Genomic DNA, 13,534 nt, shown 5'->3' on the forward strand with positions numbered 1-13,534 from the left:
CATAATTGTCTTTATTAAATACTTCAGTGTGAAAGACTGAGTTTTTGGAGTAGAGAAAAGTGATATTGTCATTGCAGTGAACATAACACTTGGTATTTCACTGCAGTAAAGATAACACTTTGACGGAACTATTGTCATACAAGAGTTACCTCCCCTAAATTTCCATTCATTGTAGTGTCAAGAGTTCCCTCCCCTAAATTTCCCTTTATTGTTGTGTCAAGCCCGAACACAAACGGTTGACGTCCTTTTTACGTTAATTCCACTTTGACAAGGCAAAATAATGACAGGTGGTCATTTATGGAGTTACTATCACTTCTTGTCGTTTTTTATTCTCTCAAAAATGTTTCGTTACAAACTGTAAATATCTCATTCAACTCGTCATTCGAGATGGTTCGTTTCGCAAAGTTGTTACTTGACAATAGTGTACTCTTTCGCTTCCAACAGTCCTAGTTTTCAAGAATATTTTTTGTTAAAGTTGATTTTGCATATAATCATATCTAAAAGCATGATGAAGAATTTTCGTGACCCTAAATATTTTTGGATACTTTTATTATTATTGTTTTAGATTTTGCAAACACAGAACTACTTTTAATCGCAAATATGAGGCGTGGTTAACTGTCCCTGTGTGTCAGGTAGGGAGAATTGACGTTTCAAGGTTTTACATTTGTAATGAAATAACTTAATTTTCCGGTAGACACCTACACAAAAAAGTATATAATAAATGGGATATTCCATATGTCTCGTGAAATATCATGTTTCATCTCGTGATGGGGGAAAAGGAGATATTTTCACTCGTGGCGTACGACACATGAAAAATCCTCTATTTATCATTTAACGAAAGCAGTTATCCATGACATAAGCTTATGACATAAAAACATTTATTATATACTTCAGTGTGAAAGACTGAGTTTTCTGAAGTTGAGAAAAGTGATATTTTCATTGCAGTGAACATAACGCTTGATATTTCAATGCAGTGAACATAACACCTGATATTTCACTGCAGTGAACATAACACGTTGACGGAACTATGTTGGCCTACACGTGACAGCTCGTACACAAACTGTTGATTTACGTCAGTTCAAGTTGACAAGTCATAAAATGACAGATGGTCATTTATGTAGTTAATACCTATTCTTACCGTTTGTTTATTTTGTTGAAAATGACTTGTATTAAATTGTGAATTTCTCTTCTGATTTGCCAGTCGATACTTTACGTTTCGGAAAGCGCCATTTTGTTACTTGAATTGCGTGTATTCTTTCGCTTCGAACAAACGCCTCTTTGATTTGAAATTTATTTTGATGAAGTTGATTTTGTATATAATCATATTCAAATTTATATTAAAGAATTTTAGTGACATCAAATATTTTTGGTTACTTTGTTTATATTTTTTAAGATTTAGCAAAGACGGAACTACATTTTTAGTCGTACTTACAGGGGGTGGAAAACCGTCCATGTGTGTTATGTAGGGAGAATTTACGCTTGAAGGTCATTTGTAATGAAATAATTTAATCTTCCTGCAGACAACTACACCAAAAGTATATATCAAATAGGATTTCATCTCGTGACGGGGGGAAAGGAGATATTTTCACGAGTGGCGTAGTGGCGTAATTTCTACAAAAACAACAATAACTTATATCTTAAAATATAATGGTAAATACATAAACACATTCTATAATAAATTTGCGGTTGCGCTGGCATACACGTTGTGTTCAAGTCATTCACTCCAAGTGGATCAGGTCACCAACGTGATCTGTGTACTCAACGTCGCCGATGACGTTGTTGACGAGATTGTCTTTCAGAGCCTGAAGACGGTTGTCAATCAGCCGGTATATTCTCTTTCTGGGTGGTGCTGACCGGTGGGCTCCAATTCGTTGAATGGCGACTTCTACGTTGGATTGTTCTCTTTGAAATAGCGTAACAACTTAAAAAATGTTCGGATGGCTCTTCCTGGCAAGTTTGTTGAGTTTGTGATTCCACCCCTCGACGTTATTGTTAGTGCGATGCCCAGAATGGTTCAGGTCCGAATTGGCGTCCTTCCACCCACGTTGTCAGAGATACCTCTCAGTGCCAGCCCAAAGGTTGTCTGTTTCATTACAGACAGGCAATCTGGAGAAATACCTAGAAGAATGGACTTCAGACCTTGAATAAGACCGATGACAATGTGAAACTCCTGGTAAGGAGAGCCCCAGCCCTGCCACTGGTGAGAATGTATGACATCCACGATGTGTGGATGGCAGCCCTAGAAGAAGCAAACTTTGACGATCCACGGGTGCTGAGGTTTGCAGATTATGTTACTGAACAGTGGGTGGAGAGTGATGGTCGCAGCGTGTGGAAGCACTTCGAGACAGTGGGTTCCAGAACCACAAACAATTTGGAAGGATGGCATGGTAAGCTAGGCAAACAGGGGCCGAGCCATCCAAATATATTCAAATTCATTGACATTATAAAAAAAGAACAGTGTTTTGTAGAGTCACTGCTCCTGCAAATCCAGGCTGGTGGGCGACTTCCTCCAAAGAGGAGGAAGTACCGCAATGCGGATAGCGGTATTGAGAGGGACAAGCAGGAGTTGTTGGCAGGGCTCAAGTCACCAACAGAATATGCTGATTCTGTGGCAAGAGTTATTGGTTAAAATGTATGTGAAGTGTAAATAATTAATTTAAATTCTGACTTTAAGTTCCCCTCATAACCCATATCAACTAAGAAACTAATTGTTTGTTTGAAGAAACTGATCATCTCTTCTGTGTTTAAACATCCAACTGTATTATTTTTTACGAAACGACTCTCTAGTATAAATCTCCTCTGTTTGAACAGCACGGGCGCTAATCTAAACTACAGTTATCCGGTGTTTTTTATAGCAATTACTCATTTCTCGCTTTCGTAGGACAAATACCCCAACTTGGGTTATCGCTTGAACTGATACTAGGGAAAATTGGATTTTCGCTAACCAGGCACGACACCGATTTGTGGCTGTTGAGGACGGCATGATCGATGGCGTTGTCGATCAAAAGAAAAACACAGCCAAAGAAAGGTTATACGATTTGAAACTGTTTGATAACTTTCTAAAGGTCCAAAATGAAATCCGCCAAATGCATGAAATACCCCCAAACGAACTAGACTCACGTCTATGCAAATTTTTCATTTGTGTTCGAAAAACAAATGGGGAAAATTAGGAGCCAATCAGTCTTACGGGTTTTCAGAGCAGCATCAAGAGATCACTAAAACGAAGTGGGTATGGCTATTCACTCACGTCATCTTTAGAATTTTCACGATCACGGAAAGTATTAAAGTGGAGGAAAATTGAACTAAAGAAAGAAGGGCATGGCAACTTATCAAGGAGAGCCGACCCAATTGGCGATGAAGAGATGAGTCCCTGTGGCAGTCCGGATCCATTGGAATCAATAATCCATTGAGCATAATAAACTGTCTATGGCTCTACAACACAATCCATTTCGGGTTGTGAATAATCACTACAACATGTGTTGGGGGGACATCACCTTACGATCAAGAATATCTTGAACTGTCCATGAGACAAGAAAAGAATACGTCCGATGAGAATCCTCGTGATTGCCGCGATTAAGGTCCGAAATATGGTCTAATGCTGCTGATCCCTGTCGGTGCCCTGTGCAGGTGTATAAGTTGTATGCCTCCACGCGTCCGTTCGACTTTTGTCGAGATGAAGATCCCTTTCACATCGGCATACACACTTTAGGCATGGCTAAACCTTGCGATTAGTGGTCTCCGCTATCGTATTGGGAAAGACAAACTTTCCTCTCGCGTGAAAAACACGTGTGATGCCGCCAGTCGCCAAACATCGAAACGACTTAATAATCACTCTGCGCGTAAACACCTTGTGCAAAAGTTGAATGACCATGATGTTCCGCCAAATCAAATAATGCGATAACTTGTCACAAAAACATACCTTCTGTGAACAATTACTGCCATATTAATCCTGACCAGCAAAAGAAAATATCCAACCTTATTTTGCGAAACACTCCATCCCATACTGTGACATCCCACCTCATGATGATGAATCTCCGGTCATGAAGAGCAGCCCGATGGCAAGCCGTTTTCATATTTATTACGGAATTACTGATATCTTCAATTGTTTTAAAGAAATCTTGAATTGAATTGAAGATGTCTTAAATGGAATTGAACATATCTTAAATACAGATAATTGTAGATATCTGCAATAAAATTTAAGATATCACGAAATGAATTAAGGATATGGTGAAGCTTATTACTGATATCTTAAATTTGATTAATGATATTAAAATATGATTTAGAGATATCAAAAAGTCATGTTTTGTTATGATATCAGTAATTCAATTCCTGATATCTTGAAACTAAACACATATCTTCAATTCTTGCCATTATTAAAGACTTCCGCTTATGTATAGATATCTTCAAATACATCCGTCTGTTAAGTACTGTGGTTAATGTTCCCAGAGATAAGGTTTTCAAACTGATCACTGCTGTCATAGTCAGTCCCCTCAACCCCTCAACTCCTCCGCGAATTGCTTGGCGTGCTGTTAAGACTAGTTCCTGCACAAGTTGGGCATGGTTTGCCGCCATTTTGGAACCGGAAGAATTAACGGATATGTAGCCAGACCGGCCAGAAGATATCTGTAAATCATTTCCCGCGCTTTCTTTTGCCGTTCCTTCACGTTATATTACAGATATCAACGATTGATATAAAGATATCTTCAAAATTATTAATGATATCTTTATTTTGAGTTTTGATATCAGTAATGGTCAGAATTAATATCTTGAATTAAAGATATCTGTAATTGAATTAAAGTTATCTTAAACGAATTAATGATATCTGTAATGCATTTGTGGATATGTATAACTTATTTCAAGATATCTTGAATTGAATTTAAGATATCTTGAATCTATTTCTAATATGATTGTGTACAGTAGGATGGTAATTATCTAATGATACCTTAAATACATTTAGAGATATCGCGAAATATTGTGTTGATATCATAGTATTATTTAAAGATATCAGTAATTGTATTTTGGATATCAGAAATGAATTCAAGATATCATTAATGATTTTTTGACATCTTAAGAACATGATTGATATCTTTAAATAGAATACCGATATCTTTAAAACAATTGAAGATATCAGTAATTTCGTAATAAATGAGAAAACGGCTTGCCATCGCCAGTAGACAACACAGTCAGCGGTATCTAATTGTAAATGTTTCTGGTGGTGTCAACACTATGTTTGCTGGCAACATTACTGGTGGAAACATAATGATTAATCTCGTTAGACCTTTTAAATTCCTTTTCCTTTGTTGTTTAACGCCGTATGATGGCGGTCTGGACCAGACAATCCAGTGATTGACACCATAAACATCGATCCACGCAATTGGGATACGATGACACTCATCAAGCAAGTCAGTGAGCCTGACCACCCGATCCCGCGGTTCCAGTCAAAAGACGCCGGATTGTCATTGAAAGTGACAGTGACACCAACTGTAGCACACTCTGACCTCTCCTCCCGCGAGACATTTTTGAAGTGAGTGAGTGAATGAGTATGGTTTTACGCCGCATTTAGCAATATTCCAGCAATATCACGGCGGGGGACACCAGAAATGGGCTTCACACATTGTACCCATGTCGGGAATCGAACCCGGGTCTTCGGCTTTTTGAAGTGAGATAGCGGTTTGATTCGCAAGCTATATATCAGTGAAATTAAATCAAAGGACACAGAACCGTTGTTGTTACAAGTTTCAATTAATCTGCCAAACTCTGTTCAAATATTTTGTTTAAAATAATACGAGGAGCCTTTTTTGTCTCAGCGAAGGAATATGCAATGAAGGAGTTAAGAGGGTTTTTATTTATTTTGGCCCACAGTATTTTTACACGGCAATGGAAAACATGTATCACTACGTAAGATCTATATATTTCGACAAGTAACTGATGTCTATGTAAATGCATTTATTTCTTTAAAGGGAAACAATAATGTGAAAATGATAAATAGAATGTATCACTCGTGTTATTTAATATGGGAAATATCAACCTCGTCCCGTTAATCGGTATTTGCCTCGCCCCAAAGACTCGGTTGATATTTCCCATATTAAAAAACTCACTTGTGATGAATCCTCTATTTATTACTAAAACCCCGTTCACATGCCAGCTGATACTCGTGTCAGTATCTATACATATGTGAGTAAATTTACTCCTGGGGTGCAAATGGGTCATGTGAACGCTTTTACTTACATATGCAAGTATAAGTTTATATACATGGTACTTTTGCTTAGGTGAGCAAAACTGTTTCATCATGCCTAAAAAATAGCAACATGTGACAGGATCTCTATTAATAGCTCAGATTAGGCGATCATTCAAAACATATACACAAGCCAAGTTGCTCACAAGCGGAACAGAGGTAAAATGACAACCAGAAAATATAAAAAACGAGGTTCTTCTTGGACTGATGAAGAAACCGAGGCTCTTCTCAGCGTTTGGAGTGATGAAAACATAGAAGACCAGTTTGACGATCCAAAACGGAACAAAGGCGCAATATATGAACATTTGTCACCTGAATTGCAGAATCGGGGCTTTGAAAAATCAAGCGCACAATGCAAGACCCGCATGCATACTTTAAAGAGATCCTTTAGAGAGTGCAATAAGCAGCTCAAAACCAGTAGCAAAGGCAGACATCTTTGCAAGTTTTACAACAGACTGAATGAAATCCTGGGAAATCGGCCAGCCACATCACCTGTGAAGGTTGTTGAAACAAAACATAACAAGAAAGCGGAGATTGATCGAATCGGATGATACAGATAACTCTGATATTGGTAATGATGATGACTTGGAGACGGAGACAGAAATAATAGATACTGAATCCAGAGAAACCGGTACAGAATGAAAATACTACAGAGGGTGGAGTAATAAAGGCAAAGGAAACCGAAAGGGGATTCCTTCTACATATTCTATACTGTTCGGAAATCCCCAAATCGATTCAAAGCCATCCAGCAGTGCTTTTAGATCCTCCTTTTGAAATTTGACATAGTTAAACATATTCGTGTCATTAACTGCTTCACAGACATAACTCAGGCACTTCCAAACAGTTGATTTCCCAACTCTAAAGAGATTTGCAACTGTCCTGAACTCTGCAGGGGATGCAAGCCAGTAGACTGCTACAGCTACTTTATGGTCAATGTCCAAACGTTCCCTAACTGGCACAGACTCATTGGACAGGGATTCCTGCAGTTCCTGACAAAGGAAGTAAAATGTTTCCTTTGTCATCCGAAAATTTCCCACCCAATCGACACTTGTGTCGTAAACAAAGTATGACATTAACACTCATGTTACATCCTCTATGACAGTCCAGGCACTGGCAGGCAGACGTATCATAGACTAGAGTAGCTTCCCTTTGATAAAGGGAAATAACTCTTGCGGGCTGACCGATGAAGTAGAAACAATACGTCATTGTCTAAGAACAGGTTTTAGTTGGAACTTTATTGACTGTTGTCACTGTCCAACTGACACATCACTGGCATTCTGACGTAATATATGATAATATTAATGCGCATTTTCCAGGAAAACTTAGAATGTTTTGGTACTGCTTGTGAGAGAACGGGATTATCGACGACAGAACTAAATTTTGTGTTTATGCTTTTCCTGATTGGCTGATAATAGTGTGGGCGGGGCTTGGGTTGCATTATATATGAACGATGTCACCGATTTTGTATTAATTATTGTGTTGCGTACATTTTCTTTGTCTTTGATTAAATAAGCTGTCTGTGAAATTATTATTATTGACTTATTTATAAGAATTAACTTTATGGATGATGATGATGATGATTATTATTAGTAGTATTGAATCAAATGCAATTTGCATATTTATTAATTGAAGGGGGATTATTGGTGCGATCCCAGAATCGGTTAGTCACACAATAGTGTCATAAAACCAAACCTGGATATATCTCAGGAAAAAGTTATTAAGTATCTGAGAACATATAATTACGCGAGCCTCCTGGATCATTAGGGTTAGTTGTGTTGGGGTAGGTTACCCAAGCTTCTCCCTAAGCCCTTGGCTCCTTGAAGGAAAATAGTGGCGAACATATTGTAGATGCAAGAACACAAAAACTCTGAAACGCTCGCATCACAGGGAATTTATTGTCAGTGTCATATCGTTAAACGTTTCACACTGAAAGTTTCGTTTGCAACACGAACTGTTAACGTTGAAATGATGCCTCCAGTGACGAGGTGTAGAGGTTAAGAAAACTACAATACAAAGTAAAAGAAATTTAGTTTGTGACATTTAGACCTTAATTTTCTATATGAACATGTTTTTGACATTTCTTAAAATGTATGCATTAATTTCACTTTTTCAACACAAGAAGTACAATAGCATATAAATGCATTTACCTATCATCACAAAATGTCAGAAATACAAAAAGAACACTTACTTAAATACTTTCATACAAACTGACAATCGGCAGGCAACTTGGAGGATCAGACAGCACAAGTACATCTAATGCATGGGGATTGTGTGCTCACACCTGATCACATGACAGGAAGAAGCGAAACTTAGGCTTCAATATACATTTCAGATTTTACTAAATACTCATTGCTGAATTTTGGGATAGAACTTACAACCAGCAACCTTACTAGAATTCAAGTCTACATCTATATCCTCTGGACCACAGAGAAGCATGAGAGCTCCTGAACAAATTAACATCATACACCTAATCAATAGAAAAAAACTTTCATCTTGGCATATTCACATATTCTATAGCGGCTCCAAACCATGCAGTGTCACTTGGTTCAAAGTGGAGGATATGCTATTTTCATCAAATATATTTTTAAGACACCTTTGAATTCTAGCATTACTTTGAGATATTAAGCTCCAATGAATGCTTCCTTGCTGGAATATTCCTGAAGATATTGTACGTACGCTTCAGTGGCAATTGCCTGAAATACTGTACATCAGCTTCCTGTATGTGTTTGTGTTTAACGCAAACTTCAGCACCATACCAGAGGCCTGTAAATCGAGTCTGAACCAAACAATCCAGTGATTGATATCATGGGCAACAATCCACGACGCCAGGGAACGATGACACGCCTTCAACCAAGTCACCGAGCCAGGCCACTTGACCCATTACGTCGTCTCCTACGACCACCATAGGGCGGGTGCAATTCTAAGCTGAGATACATGTATATTTATCAGACCTCCAGAAAGGTTGTTTGTTTGTTGTTTGTTTACCGCCGCACTCAGCAATATTCTAGCTATATTACGGCGGCATATAAATAATCGAGGTTGGACCAGACAATCCAGTGATTGACACCATGAGCATTGGGATAGAATGACCAAGTCACCAGCCAAGTCACCGCGCCTGATCACTCGATCCCGTTAGTCGCCTCTTTAGAGGAGCATAGACGCCGAAGCATGGGTTGCCGAAGACCTATTCTAACCTGGAACTTCACGGCTCTCTATGTCTGGATGGTGAGATCTGATTGGTTCACGCGATCTTGATAAAATACTATGAATCGAGCCTTAGAGGTAAAATAAATTTCCCAGCGGCAGAATAAATCCCTTATACCCCGCCACGAACAATACAACCTGCACGTGGATTTCTGAGCGGAAGACTATATCCCTCATACGTCGTTTCGAAGCAAAAAAACTCACGCTGTTTCCGAGTCAGTGAAAGTCACGTGTTGCACAAGTTAACCATTCGTTGTAGCAGAAACACTCGGGGTACATCGATCAACAATATGATGGCGGTCTGTAAATACTATAAATCGAGTCTAGACCTCACAATCCAGTGATTGATATCATGAGCATCGATCTACGCAAATGGAACATCATGACATGCATCAACCAAGTCAGCGATCACCACCCGATCACGTTTTACGCCTCTTAAGACAAGCATGGGTTGCTGAACACCTATTTTAACCCGGATCTTCACGAGTTTCCACTCCTTTCATACAAGACGAAGCAGATACCTGCCCTTACGAGATAAGGACACTCAAAAATAACATTTTGAATTGCAGGGCGACTCAATGCGCACCGTCTGTTCTCCATGCTTGAGTAGGCGAGTAGGCGAGGTTACGCTCGGTCAAAACCCGGTTTCAAAAGTCAAACCAGATATATATTTCAACACACAGTATTACCATACACTCCAAGGAATTTACGGGATGATTAAAGAAGAATGTTTTGATCGGTAGTCAGAAGAAAGATAAGCTTTGAAATATGACTGCCAGATATATATAATACATATTCTTCAAAAGTAAGTTGATCCGTGAAGATTCCGGGTAAGACTATAGGCTTCCAGTGACCCATGCTTTTTAAGAGGCAACTTCATGGATCGGATGGTTGGGCTTGGTATCATGGCTCATTGCATGTCACCGTGTAACAATTGCATGGAAGATTTGTATTGTAGTGATGCAAGCATCGTGTAATTATGGAAGGGCGAGAGCATTATTTATCAAGGGAGTTAACTGACTGTAAAAGTCCAGTTTCCACCCTTGCCGAACTAGGCTTGGATTATGGAGTTACAATTTGGCTGGACTAACGAGTCTAATCAAAATCTCGCAACAAAATCGAAATCCTGTTAGTAAACTGTCGTGCATATTTCGGTCGATTGCATGATTTGCAAAGCATGTGCACCGCCAACTCGGTGTCAACAGATATTTTCCAAACCTTTTCACGTTTTTAATCATGGTGCTCGCGTGTTTTGATGCACTTCGTGATGTAAGACTCGTTTTATCACAATATAGGTCTAAATTATCGATCAGATCGTCTTGACTGGGCGCCGCCATTTTTAAACAAATGCAATTGATGGAATCGGATTGGTCCATAGGAAATGCTCAGAATGAGCGAGTGAGTGAGTTTGGTTTTACGCCGCTTTTAGCAATATTCCAGCAATATCACGGCGGGGTACACCAGAATGCTCAGAATGAACATAACTCATAATCACCATTGGTGGCGCTACGATCGCGCCCAGGAATTCCAGCCTAGTTCGGCAAGGGTGGAAACTGGACTTTTAAAGTTATTTAACTCTCTTGCCTCTTGACGATGATCATTAATAAACAAAATTAATGTCGAAGCATCATCCTAACATTCATCGCAGCAGTAAAGTTACGACCTTCAACCAAACGTACAAATGTTTTGCTCACATTGTCGATCTTAGCAACCCCGTGAATCTTTGGTTCTCCGTAATTGGCGAAAATGTGCGTCAGGAAAATACTTGGCATCCAGAGTGTTAAAGGCGGAAATGGCAACATACAAACCATCTGTTTAATCGTGTATTTCGAAACATATTTTGAACCAAATTGCAAATAAATATGTTTACAATATATGTAGTGATGAAATAGTGTATTTACCCTGAGAAATATATATTGATATCTCAATTTAATTAAGTAAAATAGCACTTTATAACGGAACTACTGATTCAGTGACAATAGTTTAATTGGTATCCAGTCAGCTTGTTACGAATAAAATAGAAAACGGTATAAGAATCTCCATCGAAACGTCGGAATAAACCGAAAAGACTTCAGACGTTGTTATCCAAAGTTGTTAATAGTTTTCAGAGTAAGAACAGCTCGTGTATGTACTCCCACCTTAGTTACACAATACCTCTATATAATTCTTATATTGTGTTTATCATCAGTTGAAAGTAATTTATTTAAGATACAAACTTTTAAAGGATGTCAAATGTCCATTTTGATGGAATTTGACCTAATCATTCAGCGACCAGACCATACACCACTCACGTGTAATGTCATCCTGTCAGTGTAGGTATTCACAAACCATCTGACCCCCAGTCAACCCCTAACCACATGCCAGTGAGGGAACTAGGCCAGGACAATAACATCCCCGCTACTCTGCGCGTCGGTTTGTAAGAGTTAAATCAAAATGCATGGTATTTATCACGACCATGCTGTTATTTAGTTAGATGAACCTTTTCAATACCATCATATGTATATTTACGTAACCCCGATATGTGTAATCCATATGCTTATTAGGTATTGAAATGTAAATAAATGTGTTTCCAGTTTTGCGGGTGTTTCTAGGTCACGATGACTTTTGTTGTTGAGCATTACACCTACAGAGTAAACTTACATTCAGTACTTTGACATATCATGCAATAAAACGTGAAGGTTATATTAATACTTATGTTCATTCCCCCCATGACGATACACAGCTATGTTACAGAGGCTACCCGGATCAGTTTGATTGATGTGTGAGAATAATGCACACACGATCCTATATACTGGCAACTAATGTGGTTTTCAAACAGTGGAAGTGTTATTCACGTTCGAATCCGTGTTAGTGTCGTGGCGGGGTGTGTAGTGCTAATACTGATAGTTATATATGACAGTGAGGGTATTGTAGGACTAATATAGTCCATGAAATAGCGTATTGTCTTCAGTTATACATATCATACAAAACCACTGCCGCTGTGATCGTCGCAACCCGACAACGCTATGTCACGCTAAATCGCATGGAGTGTATGCTCCTACATGGCTACAATGAGCGAGTGCCCTCGAGCGGTGAAAGTAGTTTGAACTCACCCGTGATGTCGACCGCTTCATGTTGAAGGCCAAGCAATCGCACTGATGAACTTTCACACATCAGCAGTCTAGAAAGTTATGATGCTATGCCCTATCAGGTCCGCAGTAGCTAGGTCACCTGCACTAAACACCGCTGGGATATTTACTGTGTGGACCTCACGCCCAATCGCCGAACAACCATCGCACTGTGCACGTGACCGGCGCTACTTGTCTGAGGTGGCCACATGCGGGACGTGCTTATATAACAAGTGTACTTGAGTGGGGTACCTAAAGTACTCACGGTAATGAAAAAAACCCTGTTTTCTCGACCTCAGATCTTAAATAAATGCAGTTAATATACAAAATTTGTAAATATTCAAACAACTTAATTAGTACTAATTGGGCCGTGGCACACATACAGCGTATCAAATGTTTTTATCCCTTTTACACGTAAAAGTGTGTAAAAATGTGAATAAAACAGACTATTGTGAAACAGGGCATAACCAGGTGTAAGTAGATCAAGGTGGCCTATGACACCTTGACGACAGGTGAGAACAGGTGCATAATTCCTATAGTCTGTTTCTGCTATGTCAATTTAGACTTCGTTTTATTTTTGAATGTTGAAAGTGCCGACAAATTACCTCCTGTAAAGTACATTTTGTATTGTTCACTGAGATCAAACTAGCAAATCCAGACTAGTACTTTTCCACTTGTTTTGTTATTTCGTATTTACAGCTACGTAACACTTTGTGTCGATTTTTGAATTGAGAAAAACAGTTTTTGTTCATTTCCGTGAGTACTTTAGTGTTGAATCCACTGTGCAGTTAAATATAACTGTCAAACATAAAGAAGTAGGTGAATATGAACAAGTAGAGATTGCTGCAGAGCATCAATAGCTCCCCGCAATATAATGTTATGTGCAGAGGAAGGAAGTGTAAGCTATGGGAGGAGAGAATTTGTGTTAAGTACAAATTGGTTGTTATTAATGTACTTATCTTTGGAAAGCACAATAAAAGAAACAGTG

The 13,534-nt window shown here is 38.9% G+C and overlaps 1 protein-coding gene across 1 annotated transcript in view; it reads right to left on the reverse strand.

The window, feature by feature from the left end:
- LOC139468112 (broad substrate specificity ATP-binding cassette transporter ABCG2-like) overlaps positions 1 to 12,700 on the reverse strand; it is a 55,363-nt gene extending 42,663 nt beyond the window's left edge. Inside the window, exon 1 of the mRNA XM_071249848.1 lies at positions 12,532 to 12,700. Coding sequence (XP_071105949.1) covers positions 12,532 to 12,552 — 21 coding nt within the window. The 5' untranslated portion in view covers positions 12,553 to 12,700. The remainder of the gene's footprint in view (positions 1 to 12,531) is intronic.
- Between the last annotated feature and the right edge of the window lie 834 nt (positions 12,701 to 13,534).

The sequence above is a fragment of the Haliotis cracherodii genome, unplaced genomic scaffold (genome assembly GCF_022045235.1).
Source record: "Haliotis cracherodii isolate W230 unplaced genomic scaffold, xgHalCrac1.p SCAF_2, whole genome shotgun sequence".
Lineage (NCBI taxonomy): Eukaryota > Metazoa > Mollusca > Gastropoda > Lepetellida > Haliotidae > Haliotis > Haliotis cracherodii.